Below are 15,876 nucleotides of genomic sequence, written 5' to 3' on the forward strand. Positions count from 1 at the left end.
GGCGAGGGGGGGGGCGAGGGAGGAGCCTCCCGACCCAGCCAGCCAGTCGCAGCGCCGCTCTCGCCCGGCCGCAGACTTTGCGGTTCACGGGCCGAGGCGGCTCCCGCGGCGGGCGAGGGCGGGCGAGGGCGGCCATCCCGGAAACACCGCTCCAGAGGCTGGGGCGCCGCAGGCTGCCGCCCGAGATGCGCGCTGGCGCGGGGCTACTGCTCTATGTATGTAAGTGTGTATTTAAAACATTTCGTGGCGGCCTTGCGGGGCAGAAGCCCTCCCAAGGGGGCTTACAACAATAGAACACGTAATCATTAAGTTATGAAAAGCGATAAAAACGAACCATAAAACCAGCAACGACAGCAATCGTATCAAAAGGCCAATAATAATAATAATAATAATAATAATAATAATGATAATGATGATAATAATACTTTATTTCATTTCTATACCATCCAATAGCCGAAGCTCTCTGGCTGGTTCTCAGACATAACAAACCACAATTACAAGAAAATCAAACATAGTGTAACAGTTTTAACATACAAAATGTAAAAACATTTAAACACCTAAAACTATTTCAGTAAGATACTAGACCTGATGAAGACTGCAGACATAAATGCCCCCTTATATGCCATTAAAAGCCTGGCACTGAGTAAGCCTCATTGAATTTAATACGACTCGCTTCTGAACAGGCATGCATGGGATTGCACGGTTAAGGACTTAATAAATTTATTCTGGCCTAAGCTTTTGTGGACACTGTCCACTTACTATTATTATTATTATTATACTTATTTATATCCCGCCTTTTCCCCAGTAATGGGACTCAATACTTCATCAGATGTCCACAAAAACTTAGGCCAGAATAAATTTGTTAGAGCACAATCCTATGCATGTTGAGACAGAAAAAATGACTTTTTTCTGCCTAAATGTGCATAGGATTGTGCCCTAAGTCTTTTAAGGTGCCACAAGTCTGTTGTTTTTGCTCCAACAAACAGCTACCTCTCTGGAAATCCCGAACACAATCACTGATGTTGTGGAAACAACAAAGAGTCTTACGACACCTTAAAAGGCTAACACTTTTTATTCTGGCATAAGCTTTCGCAGAGCAGAGCCCACAATAAAGTGGGCTGTAGTCCGTGAAAGCTTATGCCAGAATAAAATTGGCTATAGCCTTTAAAGGTGCTGCGGGACTCTTGGATGTTTTTGCTGTGACAGAGTAATCTGGATATCCCTCAGGAAACTGTCCTATCCTGGCCCGTGTTATCATTTTGGGGACGGTACACTGCTTTGTGGCATCTTTGGGGAGGGTGGGGGGGAAGTTATATAGTCGGGGCCAGCCTAAGACATTTTGCTGCCTGAGGTGAAAAGCAAGATGCCACCCCTTCCCATTCCTTGTACAGAAGTCTGCTGTACCATCAGTTGAATCTTTCTTCAACTCTGGTAATGGGACCGCAAGACAGGCTATATGGCACACAGATTTCTCCTCCAACACTTTGCTGCCACCTCCCAGAATGTGCGGCTTGAGGTGATTGCCTCATTCTGCCTAATGGTAGGGGTGCTGGTTAAAATCAAGGTGCTGGTTTTAACCGTTGAAGTCCTGAATGGCGTAGGACCTGGCTCTTTAAGGCAGGGTGGGCAGAAAGTAGATCTCCAGATGTTTTGGACCTCAACTCCCAGCATTCCTGACCACTGACCATACTGACAGGGGCTTCTGGGAGTTGAAGTCTAAAACATCTGGAGATCTACCTATCCCTGATCTAGGAACTGCCGGTCTTTCTATGAACCTGCAATGGGCATTAAGAACTGCAGGAGAGGCCCTTTTGAGAGTACCATTGCCCACAGGCCCGTTTATTGGCCATGCATGAAAAGGGCTTTCTCCTGTGTTGCCTCCAAACTGGAATGTGCTCCCTCAAGAATTACAATTGGCCCCCACTCTCTTGGTCTTTAGAAAGGGTGTGAAGACACATCTTTTCAATTTAGCCTTTTAAAATGTGTTAGTTGTAATGTTTTAACTGTTCTCGTTTTACAGTTTTATTGTTTAAATTGTTGTACCCCACCTTGATGGCTTTTTAGCAGATAAGGTGGTATGAAAATGCTAAATAATAATAATAATAATAATAATAATAAGCAGGGCTGACCTTGTGTATACAGATAGCAATAAACATAGACTGATTCTATCTATCTTTGCTATATTTTGATTACAAGTTCCTCTGGGCAGGGATTTGTACTCTGTACAGCACCATGCACATGGATATTGTTGTTGTTCAGTCGTTAAGTCGTGTGGACCATAGCACGCCAGGCCTTCCTGTCCTCCGCTCTCTCCCAGAGTGTGCTCAAGTCCATATTCATTGCATCAGTGATGCTATCTAGTCATCTCATCCTCTGCTGTCCCCTTCTCCTTTTGCCTTCAATCTTTCCCAGCACCAGAGTCTTTTCCAGTGAGTGCACATGGATGGATGTTATATAAATTATCTACATATATAGGTATACATGTATTTGTGTGTACATATACATTTGTATTGCTGGGAAAGACTGAAGGCAAATGGAGAAGGGGACGGCAGAGGATGAGGTGGCTAGATAGCATCACCGATGCAATGGATATGAACCTGAGCACGCTCCGGGAGAGAGCGCAGGACAGGAAGGCCTGGCGTGCTATGGTCCATGGGCTCACGAAGAGTCGGACACGACTGAACGACTGAACAACAACAACAACAATATGTAAATATACATATTTACAGCATTTATATATTGATCCACATCTAAACAGATAGTATTTGTATATGAGTATTTGTGTGTGTGTGTATATGCATATTTGTACATGTGTATTTGCGTGCGTATAGCCATTACACACATACATATCTACTTCCAGACAGTCTGCAATGCTTTGCAAGCACACAGGGGGAAATCCAACGCCAAGCCCTATTTCGTGTAGACCCAGTGAACTGAATGAGACGCAAGTTAGTCATTTCCTAGTCCTATTTATTTCAATGGGCCTACTCTAGGTAAAAACCTACACTGGGTTTTCTCCAATATAGCAGAGGGAGTCAGAATATTATATACGTCGTGCAGGCATTTTCTAGACATCCATATGCGTATGCACACACACGCAGACGCCGGCTGCCTTGTAGGGCAGGCCCGTGGCAAGAGTGTTGGGCTGGGAGATCCGGGTTCTAGTCCCCACTCGGCCGTGGAAACTCACTGGGTGACTTTGGGCCAGTCGCACACTCTCAGCCCAGCCCACCTCACGGGGTGGTTGTCGCGAGGATAAAATGGAGAGGAGGAGGAGGAGAATGTAAGCCGCCTTGGGTTCCTTGCAAGAGGAAAAAAGGCGGGGTATAAATGCAAGCAAGCAAGCAGGCAATAAATAAATCAATGAATTCACTCCCCAGCAGGCGCAGGCAGGACCGACCGCAAGCCACTTCGCTGGTTTTTTTTTTTTAGAAAGGGCTGCAAGGAACGGGGTCTCCCGGCAAATCTGACGGCTCCCTCGGAAGCCGGCCCCGTGCTCGCTCCCTCTCGGCGGCTGCGCTTTCCCGGGCTCCCGCAAACGCAGCTCGGCGAGGGCGGCGGCGGCGGCCAACCCAACAATTAAATCGGGCCGCGGCCGAGAGAAAGTGCTGCGTTAACGCCGCCGCTTTCCCCGGCCGGCCGGTCACGTGAAGCCTTGTAATAATTGCCAATAAAGGGGGGCGACGACCGCCCCGCGGGGCGGGCCGCCGCTCGGGCGCGGGCGGGAGCGGCGGCGCGGCGGCTGCTCCGCTGGGCGGAGGCGTCGGGCGGGCAGAGCTGTTCGCTTTTCTGGGGCGTGGTCCGGCGGGAGGGCTGGGCTGGGCTGGGCTGGGCGGGGAGGCAGCTTCGCCCGCGCTGCAGGAGCGCGGGGAGAGATGCCGGCGGGCCAGCGAGCGAGCCCGAGCAGTGGCGGAACCAGCAACGCGGGAGGCTCCGAAGCTCGACTCCGTCCGTCGCCGGGGCGCAGACGAGAGCCGGCTCGGGCGCAGTCCTCATAGAATCATAGAATAGTAGGGTTGGAAGGGGACGGCAGAGGATGAGATGGCTGGATGGCATCACCGATGCAATGAACATGGACTTGAGCTCGCTCCGGGAGAGAGCGCAGGACAGGAGGGCCTGGCGTGCTGTGGTCCATGAGGTCACGAAGAGTCGGGCACGACTGAACGACTGAGCAACAGCAAGGAATTATCCAAATCACCATAATACCATTCTTCCATCATCAGTGTAGAGTAGGAGAATTGCGTGTAGCAATTTTGTTATGAACTTGAGCACACTCCAGGAGAGAGCGCAGGACAGGAGGGCCTGGCGTGCTGTGGTCCACGGGGCCACAAAGAGTCGGGCGCGACTGAACGACTGAACAACAGCAAGGGTTGGAAGGGGCCTACAAGGCCATCGAGTCCAACCCCCATGTCCTCTGCGTGCTTAGGCAGAAGGAAGGCCCGCCATCCCCAGCCAGCTGTATCATACTGGCTGGGGGAACGCTGGCAGCAGTAGGGCTTGTTTCTGCCTAAGCGCACGTAGGATTGCGCCCTTATTCGTGTTACGTACACAATATCGCGCACACATACGGTGTATGAAGGTTATAATGCATTTGTGTGTGTATGTGTACCTGCATTTGTATGCAACTTGTTTGCATACACTTCATTTGTATACAGTGTATGCGTACACAGCTTTTTTGCATGTAATTTGTTATACACATTATATATATGCACATCAGTGGATGGGAGGCTTAATCTGCAGACAAAAGCCGTTTATGGTTTTCCCAGTAGTAACGTATGGCTGTGAGAGCGGGACTATAAGGAAGGCTGAGCGCCGAAGAATGGATGCTTTCAAAATGTGCTGGAGAAGACTCTTACGAGTCCCCTGGACTGCAAGGAGGTCCAATCAGTCAATCCTAAAGGAAATCAACCCGGAGTGCTCATTGGAAGGACAGATACTGAAGCTCAAATATTTTGGCCACCTAATGCAAAGAGAAAACTCTCTGGAAAAGACCGTGATGCTGAGAAAGACTGAAGGCAAAAGGAGAAGGGGATGGCAGAGGATGAGATGGCTAGATAGCATCACCGATGCAATGAATATGGACTTGAGCACACTCCGGGAGAGAGCGCAGGACAGGAAGGCCTGGAGTGCTATGGTCCATGGGGTCACAAAGAGTCGGACACGACTGAACAACAACTATATATATATACACACACACACATATTGTGTATGTAATTTATAATTTATTTGTGTGCAATGTATACATATACAATTTATTTGTATTTATATATATATACACATTATTAAAAAATTAAAGCAACTGTGTGTGTGTGTGTGTTTAAATTTTAAAGCAACTGCTCTGGCATTTATTTAGATGCCAAGGAACTTGGATCTGTTGTGAAACACATGCCTTGTTTTGTGATTTGTGGTTAAAATAAATGAAGATATGGCAAACTGTAATGGCGAATAGAAATGTTTCTGTACTGCTTTTAAGTAGAAGTGGGCACCCTGTGGTCCTCCAGATGTTGCTGAACCTCCTCCCCCATTAGTTCCAGCCAGCATGGATAACGGTCAGGAATGATGGGGGTTGTCGTCTAACATCATCTGGCAGCCCACAGGCTCCCCAAGCCTGCTTTAAGGTGTTCAAACTGCTTCACATATGTTTTGTCATCTGTAGTATAACCATGTATGGGTAGGTCAGTATCATTCCCATTTTGCATATGGAAGACTGAGGTAGAGAAAGAGGTAGATTCCCAGTTCTTTCATACATATATACACACACACACACACACACACACCATTCAGAAGAACTGTTGTACCTTCTGGGTGATTATACCTGCACAATAAAATAAGTCCAATCCTACGCATGTTTACTCAGAAGTCCAATGGAATTAATTTGGACTTATTCCCGCATGTGGGGAGGCTGCAGTCCTGTGCACACTTATTTATATGTACCATTGAACTACACCTATTTCTGAACAATCATACTCAGAACACTTGCTAAAATAAGAAATAGGAATTATCCCTGTAGGGCATGATTGGTAGCACTTGAGGCTAGTAAAAAATACCTATAATTTAACTACTGCTGAAATTCTCACTGGCCAGTTAGGTGGCACTACAACAAATCTCAGTAGCTACTGTACAAAAAGGAATGACTAATGCAGTCCAACTGGCAATAGCTGGCCAGTCACATGCCTCTCTGATTTTCTCTTCACCAGCAATATTCAATGCCTGAATGTGTGTGTTTGTAAGACTGCAGGCACAGAGCCAGTGAGTAATGTGGCTGCTGGCTGGCCTGCAGCTCCCACTAAAGCCTCTTAGAAAGTGCTGACTTTTCAGCCACCTCCTTGGAAAACATTTCACCATGAAACATATTTTGTAACTTAAAATTCTAATTTCTAAAAATGTTGCACGCACAGTGGGAGCCTATTTTTGCACCCATCAAAGTTGCTCTAGGGCAGGCGTGGACAATCTATTTGGATACAAGGGCCATGTTTTCTTGGGAGGAAGTGGTCAGGGACCACATGCTGTCAGCAGTGCCAAAGCCAAAAGTGGATGGCTTTTCTCTCTCTCCCCGCATCCATCCATCCATCCATCCTCCCTTTTCTCTCTCTCCCCGCATCCATCCATCCATCCTCCTTTTCTCTCTCTCCCTGCATCCATCCATCCATCTATCCTCCTTTTCTCTCTCTCCCCGCATCCATCCATCCATCCATCCATCCTCCCTTTTCTCTCTCTCCCCGCATCCATCCATCCATCCATCCATCCATTCTCCCTTTTCTCTCTCTCCCCGCATCCATCCATCCATCCATCCATCCATCCTCCCTTTTCTCTCTCCCCGCATCCATCCATCCATCCTCTCTCATTCAGTCTCTCCAGCTCACATACAATTTTCTCCCCTGCATCCGGCAGCTGATGATTTTTAAAGCTGCAGATTTTATTTCCATTTTTCACCTCCCTTTCTATATAAGACATGCTTTTATAGCAAAATTACAAACCACAAGATCAGAAATTATCAAAACCAATTACAGTAGTTTAAAGCAGAAGAAAAACAGCAGCAGTTAAAAAATGTGTAACCAAAATGCAGCACCTCATCATCCCAGGCAGGAGTAAGTCTCCATTGGCTACAGAAAAGACAGTCATCTTTGGCCACCTGTTGCCTTTATGATTTTAGAGGGACACAGAACAAGGCCTCTGTAGATGATCTTAAGGGCCAGGCAGTTCCACATGCTCATGACGGAATGGTGTTCTGGAGGGGGTTGCACTCCCCACTCCCTCTGAAGCAGCATTGGCACAGCTTGACGATAGTCCTGGATTTAGTGCTTTGCTTGGCTGCTCAGGTGGAATGGTGGACAGAAGTCTTTTAACCAACTTATTTATTTATTACATTTATATCCCGCCTTTTTTTCTTCAAGGAACTCAAGGCGGCCTACATAATCATTCTCCTCCTCCTCCATTTTATCCTCACAACAACCCTGTGAGGTAGGCTGGGCTGAGAGTCTGTGACCGGCCCAAAGTCACCCAGTGAGCTTGCGTGGCCGAGTGGGGACTAGAACCCGGATCTCCCGACTCCCAGTCCAGCACTCTAGCCGCTACACCACAGTGGCTCTCTTCATCTGCTCAGCCAATTGTGCTTTTACCTGGAAAGGTAAGATCTATCCTCATTCACTCACTCTTGCCACCTCCAGGGTTGGACTGCTGTATTGCACTCTGCATAGGGCTGTCCTTGAATAGAGTTTGGAAACCTCAATTGGTCCAGAATGCAGCCACTAGAATTTTGGCTGGGAGGTCAGACCAATGCTGCTTTTTGACCAGCTGCATTGGTTACCAATTCGGTTTCTGGGCTTTAAAACCCTAAATGGCCTGGGAGCTGAAAATCTGTGCAACTCTCTTGTCCCATACAAACTTTCCTGAGAACTTGTTACGTTACAGAGGCCCTACTCCGTAGTGTCCCTTTTGCCACCTGTTGCAACAGGCACAAGAGAGGGCCTTTTCAGTTGTGACTCCCCGATTGTGGAACATTCTTTCCAGGGAGATGTGCCTGGTGCCATCAAGAGTGTCTTACTTCAGCATTCTTCTAATTAAATGTCTCTTTTATGGTGTTTCTACAGCTGCAATTTATTTAAAAAGGGTTTGATATAGTTATGATACTGTGGCTTTTTTTTAATCAGTTGCGAGTCTGCTTTTGAGTACTCTTGCTGTAGAAAGGCAAATATATAGCAGTAAATATCACGAGCAAACTCTTGCAAGACCACATTTCTCCTTGAAACTGGAGAAGGACAAAGTGCAACATTTCCTGTTCAGGGGAACCATCTCATGTGAGTGTCATAGCTGCTGCACTGTTAACAGGACTGGACCACTGGTGGGCAAACACTTGCCGACTGCAGTAACTTTTATTCCTTTTTAGAATGTGTGATTAACTGTTATGCCAAAACCCATCTTATGTTAATGAAAGCAAAGCTCCAAACTGGGGCTTTCAAGTTGGCTTGATCCTCTTAGGAGGCTAGCTCAGTATTACCATTCACTTCTGGTTTAAACTGAGCTGCTGGGCTTTGCTCAGCTCTATGACCTCAATACTCAAAAGTCAGTTGAGTCACAAAAGGACTGCTGCTGTTGGTTTCTGCTCATTCGGCCACCACACAACCCAGAGAAAGACAATCTGAATGTAGCCATCCTTGTGGAATATGTTCATGCATGCAAGAAACCCCGTCTCCTCCATAGCTTATGGCACCATGATCTTGCTAGTTCCAGCTAAGTAGCAACAGCTGTCCTCCCATAGTGGTAGGCTGATTTGGGGGTGGAAGACAAGCGATGTTGGTTTCTCCTAGGGAATGCACTTGCACAAGCAGCTGTGGGACCTTTGGGAGCTGGACACATAACCCCATGTTAATTCTAAAGTCCAGCCTCTTTCTTCTATGCCTAAGTGTAGTGGTGAGAGTGACGGACTGGGAGCCGGGAGATCCGGGTTCTAGTCCCCACTTGGCCATGGAAGCTCACTGGGTGACTTTGGGCCAGTCACAGACTCTCAGCCCAACCTACCTCACAGGGTTGTTGTTGTGAGGATACAACGGTGAGGAGGAGGATAATGTAAGCCGCCTTGAGTTCCTTGCGAGAGGGAGAAAGGCGGGGTATAAATGCAATAAATAAATAAATAAATCCAGCAAGGGTGGCCAATGACGCTGGGATAAGATGCTACATCATTTGCTTTGCCCACATTTTCACTCTGCAGATGTTTTAAGGGAAAAAATCAGAGAGCCAGCCACAAAAAGCAGCTGTAGTGGTACTCTGGTAAACATAGGGAGTGAACCCCAAGGCTCTTCGCTGCTGTCATTTTATAACTGCAGAGTATAATGGCAAGAAACTTATCTTAAAGGCTGTACTTTATTGGATCTTCAGCCTTGAGAGCAATTGGCTTTACTAGCTGTTTTACCACACTCATATTTACAGCCTGGGTTGTTCAAAAGCCTCCTTTGTTCTCAGAGCAAGCTGTGAAGAGCCACTGTGTGGCAGTCAGGGTGATAAGCAAGCACAGCTGGGCGCAGTGGTTCTCCGAGGCATGGAATCACCCCTCTATGTTACAACACTTTAGGGCTGGTCACATGATACGACAGACCACTGTGGGTTATTTAACCCATGCCGTGGCTGTTAGGTGCATGTGGCCACCATTCTGAATACGCAACCCCTGCTTGGGGGTTATGTCACGCAAACCCGGCAGGCGTAGGTTAGACAACCCTTGCATAACCCATCATCTGTTTTAGAGTTATGTGAAGGTTGCTTAACCCACGCTCGCCAGGTTCACACGGCACAATAACCCCCAAGCAGGGCTTACACATTCATCGTGGGTCAAATAACCTGCGACGAGCCATGGCTTGTTGTCCAACCCCATTTTATCTGGCTCAGGCTTCCTTATGTTTAGAAGTCAGGAAAAGAGGGCAATTCTTCTAAAGTTTATGAGGCTACAATACATTGAGCCTTCCCCAATTTGGAAGGGAGAATTCAGCATGAGCAGGCTTCGAGACTTTGCCAGCCTTCTTCTCTCTCGTCTTTGTGCTTGTACCCTCCAAATCAAAATTGCAAACCACGGATTGGTAGCTTGGATGGAACGTGGAAAGGTGAGAAGGAACAAGGACAGGAGGGTATGCTAAACCCAAAGCTTGCACATACAATGCTGAACTTCCATTTGGTGTTACACCTAAATCAGCCCAAAGGTTACTTTTTTGGGACTATGGAACTCCACCTGTTTAAGGTTAAGAGAGCGACACATTTAACACACCTAAACGTATACAGAACACATTCCACACCACACATGATAAAATGAAGAGTTTAGCAACACAAAACTGTTTATTATTTATTAAATGACACAAAATACCTAGATAACAGACTCACTCTTTTTAAAGGACATATATTTACATTATTTACCAAAGAAGAGACTCCGTACCCATCCACTGACTTATGAAAATTTGAAATATTTCATTTTTTTTGTACTGAAGGACGCAATGCTCACATGCCCCATTTGCAGACCTGTGTAAGTAGAACAATTCTATGCAGTGAACAAGCACAACCTCATATTCAAAACAGCCTACTGAAGAGGCTTCTTCAAAGGAACAGGGTTATTTTCCCCTCCCATGGTTGTCTGCCCCCTCCCCTCCCGAAAACTCCAATGGTACTCTTCTGAAGAATGTCTTTATACAAAAAGTATATTACATTTTTGAATGCTGCTGTACTCTTAGAACTTTAAATATTTTTGGAAAAAAAGGAGATGCTCTTCCTATTATATGAAATCACCAAAAAATAAAAGTGGTATTTTCAAATGCACAAAAACATTTGTTTTAAAGAGAAAGTGTTAGGACAGATGGTATGCTTTGGAGAAGTTAAGAGACCAGGACACACATATACACACAGAAACGCGCGCACGCGCAAACATATAAAATGAGCATCTGAAAGATCCAAAAGGTAAAACCACAGCTAAAGTAAACTTAACAAGTTTCTACTTTTCTTTTTAATTAACTATATGTACTTTGGCACCTTTGTGTAAGCTATAGAACAAAACAATCTTTACAACACATTTGCCATTAGTTTTGAAACAAAATGGTCACTTCCTTAAATTTATTTAAACCAGCCAAGAAAGAAAAAAATAATAATCCATTGTGTTGGGTATAAAGTTTTTTTTTTTTTAAAAAAACCCAAAACTAAAATATTTATCCGAATAAATGGCAATTTCTTATAAATGAGGCCGCTATAAACTGCATGCAACAAGAGGAAAGATTTAAAAATGTATGGCCAGATAAGCTATGTGGGTCACAGTCTAAGCCCACTGCAAAAAAATGTATTTATATATATATATATCTATTATAAATATCTTTATGGCTCAATAAAGCAGGCACATGATCCCAGCAAAAAAAAGGTTGCTGGACAATATGGCTGGAAAGTAGATTTTGCCATAGCTCAACACCAATCAGGGGCAGAAACGGAGAGTGATTTAGTGATGCTCCCTGGGGTAATATCAGAGAATGAGGGCGTAGCTGTTTGTTTTCTCCAGAACTAACATGAGCAGGCTCTGTTAAAGTTCTCGTTAGCCATGTCATTAATGCACTGCTTCTGGAAAAGATTGCACAAAAAGGTGATAACTGGAAGGAATGATCCGAATTGCTGGCACATTTCAAAATTTGAGATGCCTGTGAAGTTAGTTACAGGATCAAAAGACATCTCACTCCAAATATCGTGGTTTTGTTCTAGCTGAAATCCATCTTTGAAGACATCACTGCTCCCCCCACCAAAGCATTTACATTGTAAGCCTCATTTCACTGCTCCAAACACACCAAATAGCATAACACCCGTTGTTTCCATCCCTCCGCCATTTTGAACAATTTTTTTCAAGCTGCTTCTCTATACACAATTCTCCTTTGTTCTCTTAAAATAAAGTTCATTCAGGGGGAAAAAAATTAGAACTATCCATACATGGGAAAAGAGATGCCACTGGTAAAGGGAGGTTCTTTAAAACACCTCCTGTGATGAATTCTTAGTTACTGTCTCTCCAAGTGTTCTCATACTCAGTTGTACAAGCAATGTTTACTCAGTGTCCTGCAAGTGGCAGGTTCATGTGCTGGAAATACCGCTCCCCTGTTTTAGATAAGCAGGTCAGGAAAGACTAAAAGTTTCCATGAGGTGGATCTGTATGGAGGAAGAGACTAAAAATCTGGTGGTAAGCCATCACAAGATTTTCTTGCTGGGGCTACCTGTGGAGAGCAACGGAAGGTCAGCTATGATGGGCAATAGTTATTAGTATTGCTTTAGACACTGATAAAATCCCTCAACTTTCATTTAATAGGGGCGCTGGCAGAAGCCTGAAGAAAGAAGTCGAGAACACATACCATTTCAAAAGCAACATTCAGAAAAGCAGGCCCTCCGACATAATGCACACAGTGTAATATACAATACAGGGTCTTCTCTACACTAGAACTAGAAGATGATAAAAACAACAACAGTGAAGCTAAGGTTGGCTTAGTCTACAGACTAGGGGTGTAAAAAGGAAAAAAAAAGTTGCTCCCAGATCGGGGGGAGGCCGCAGTGTTTTGAAAGTTGAATTTCATACCAGGGAGGTGTGGAAATAGATGTTCTTGGCAGATTGGCTCAAGAAATGGCCCTTTAAGCAGGGGTGGGTGACTTGTGGCCCTCCAGATGTTGGACTACAACCCGCACCATCCTCAGTCACTAGCCATGCTGGCTGGGGCTGATGGGAACTGACATCCAACCACATCTGGAGGGCCACATGTTGCCCACCCCTACCTTAAAGCAATACTATTGCTATGCAAGGGTGTTTTCTCCATGAAGAGCCATCCTGTTCCTGGCATAACATGAAGCCATGAAGGACACTGCAAAAGAAAGGTATGAAACCCCTACTTTAAGTTCTTGTAGTGTTTTTGTGCGCGGAAAGGAAAAACATCCCAAACCAACAACTGTGGTTATTATTCACTTCTGTATTCAAGCAGAGGTAGAAAGATCCTTCCTTATGAATAATGAAAAAGAAAGAAGCAGGAGGGAATCCTCATCCCTTCCAATGGCAGCTTTTACATCAACAATGGCTTTTATTTTTAAATGTACTTACATTTGAGGATGAAGGGAGTATCAGGAGTCTAAACCCCTAAGCTTTCATGGTAGCCTTGGCAACACAAATCCAAGCAATTTAGGTGGCTGATAATGAATGGTATATTCTTTCTCAACTTTAGAAGTCCATTCCTGGGGTGCATATTTTCTTTCCAACAGCTGCAGAACAGTTTAGTATACTTGGGGAACATGGGGCTGACTTTTGTTATTTGGAGGGATAGCCAAATCTGTACAGGCATTCCTGTTTGATAAACAAATCTAATAATCTGTATAGTAATTAGAGATTTGCATGCAGTTTAAGCATTTTTAAAAGGCTATTTTTAAAAATAAAGGTTACATTTTACCCTTTCGTTGTTTTGAGATGGAAAAAGGGACAATAGCTGTATGCTAAACAGAGGCTTCCTTTTAGACCCAGGGGACCAATGGAATCACAAAGACCAGATACTTCCTTACAGTTTTCTGCACATCATACCGAATATCATGCAAAGAGTTCAACAGCATTCTTCTTAAAAATGTAAATACTACTCTTTAAATGGGCATGTTAAAGCCACTGAAAAAGTCCACTCTACTATATTCCCCTCCCGCCCCCATATGCTGCTTTCATTTCAGTCATTGGTAGTAGAAAAATGTTAATTTAATGGGATCAACAGGTTTGTTTATCCACCAGCAACCAAGTAGAACATCAAGTGTGCAGAAAAGAAAAGGAAAAAGGCCCATCGTGTGTTTATGCAATGTAGTTGTACTGGTTGGGGTTCTCCTTGTCTCTTTCCATGTAGTCTCTGTCAATTAATGATTCTATTCTCTTCTTAAGGTCAGCGGGCTGCAAAGCAATTCAGAAAGATAGCAACAATTTTTACTTATTTTTCCATTAAAAATATAATAATGATAGTTCAGCTTTTACATAGTACAGAAGTGTATTGTTTTGACCTGATTCCTTCAGGGGCATGGAAAGATTTGCAAATGGAAAGGGGGCTAGATTAATGACTCCTTTCTAATCACAGCACAGGTGGCTTTGGACATGCACTTAACATGTCTAGAAAATCTTCCTATGTAGGAGGGCAACGTCTGACCATGTGAAGCACAGAGGTATATGTTTCAGTCCACCATTTCTGGGAAAACATATACCCAGTAGTACTGAAAAGGCAGTATCACACTGATTTACCCTTTACTAGATCTTTTTAAAACACTGGTTTGCTAAAACTTTTCAGGTTTTGCTATGTCAGACATTAAAGTGAAAAACGGTTTTGTTTTTGAGAGAGTGCTGTAACAGGCAGAGTATCTGTAGGAATAATATATTGCTTATATATATATAAAATAAGAACACCCATACTCTACCTTTACTGGGAATTTCAGCTGGTTGTACACTTCAGACACAAGCAAATTGTGGCTAAGTGTTTTGCGCATTTTCATGATTCTCACAATTGCTGCATCGATTTGGTATTGCCGATCCTGAAAGACCCTCTCTGTAGTGCTTGCTTGTTCCTCTACCTGCAGGAACAATAAGTTTGGGAAAACACACACATTAGGAATCAAAAGAAACCAACATTTGTCATTTAAAAGTGAATGGATTAATTTCAACCAGTAGTTAATTTCGATTGTGTGTATGTGCGTGTGAAACAGTATTGGTGTTCCAAGATTTACTGGGTACTATTTTCTCTGAAGAGGAAGCCCATGCCCTCTAAACCCAGATATGAGAGTCACCTGGTTGTGATCACTCTGTAGTGAGTGGGAAAGTATTCTATACTTGCTCAGAGACAATTATGTTGCTTCAGGTCTTTGCCCTGTATCTTATGATGCCTGCTTCCGTACAAGCCTTGCCTGTTCATCAAGGTCAACTGGAGAGGGTTGCCTTTGGGTGCCCCAACCTACCATGGTTAAGCAAGCAATGACTGAGGATCAAGCTCTCTCAGTAGTGGTGTGCTGGCTTTGGAACATCTTCCTCAGGACTAAGCACCAGGTGAAAACAGCTTTAATTTATCAAGGTCTTTTAATAGGATGTTATATTCTTTTTATTTGCTGACTGCTTTCAATGGTTTATAAGCCTATTGCGGCTTACTTGGTTGCTTCTAAGAATTAAGCTTATGATTTTTATAGCTTTAGTTTTTTAACTAATGTGTTACATAAAATAAAGATACCTCACCTGGCTCACATGTAACAGTGGCAAATCTTGCCAGGGTCGCGTGCCACCGCCATTTTGTATAAGCATTATTCAGTGATGCGCAAAACTGGACAGTATGGGTTAATTGTGGGTTAAACAACCCATAGTTAACCTACAATGAGTTCTTAGGTTAACTGTGGGTTGTTTAACCCACAATGAATCCATGGTGTCTGGGTGCACATGTCATGGAATAACCTCCAATTGGAGGTTGCATATTCAAATTGATGGTGGCCTGCGCCACGGCAAATCGTGGGTTAATTAATCCACAATTTGCCGCCATTGTGTGTGAATAGGGCCATTAAGTCCTTTTAGGGTCAGTGGAAAGAATATAGATTTTGGAACATGAGCAACAACTCAAAACCTGTTCAATTCAAAACCTGGCATCAGAGTAAACTCTAACGTAGTAATAAAAACATGATTTGTATCCCCAGGTGTTATTCTGAAACGGTGCTTTGCAACAGGAAAAAAATAGAAGCTAAACAGGATATTAAAACAATAAGCTATGGCTAACAAAGCCACCAGCAAGGGACCCCTAGCCATGAACACCTCAATTAGGAAGCATGCAATGTTAATAGATAGTAAACTACAAGCTAGGGAAATAAAAATGTAATTTAACGTACAGCATAGCGTTTGTA

At 44.3% G+C, this 15,876-nt stretch overlaps 1 protein-coding gene across 1 annotated transcript in view; it reads right to left on the reverse strand.

Moving 5' to 3' along the window:
• Positions 1–12,938: 12,938 nt before the first annotated feature.
• The window catches only part of CUL4B (cullin 4B), a 28,311-nt gene continuing 25,373 nt past the window's right edge, over positions 12,939–15,876 (reverse strand). Inside the window, exons 20-21 of the mRNA XM_084813779.1 lie at positions 14,419–14,571; positions 12,939–13,903 (exon numbers count right to left, since the gene is read on the reverse strand). Of these exons, the coding sequence (XP_084669905.1) occupies positions 13,808–13,903; positions 14,419–14,571 (249 nt within the window). The 3' untranslated portion in view covers positions 12,939–13,807. The remainder of the gene's footprint in view (positions 13,904–14,418; positions 14,572–15,876) is intronic.

The sequence above is a fragment of the Heloderma suspectum genome, chromosome 9 (assembly GCF_057233095.1).
Source record: "Heloderma suspectum isolate Gila_16-S chromosome 9, 16-S_ref, whole genome shotgun sequence".
NCBI classification, from domain to species: Eukaryota; Metazoa; Chordata; class Lepidosauria; order Squamata; family Helodermatidae; genus Heloderma; species Heloderma suspectum.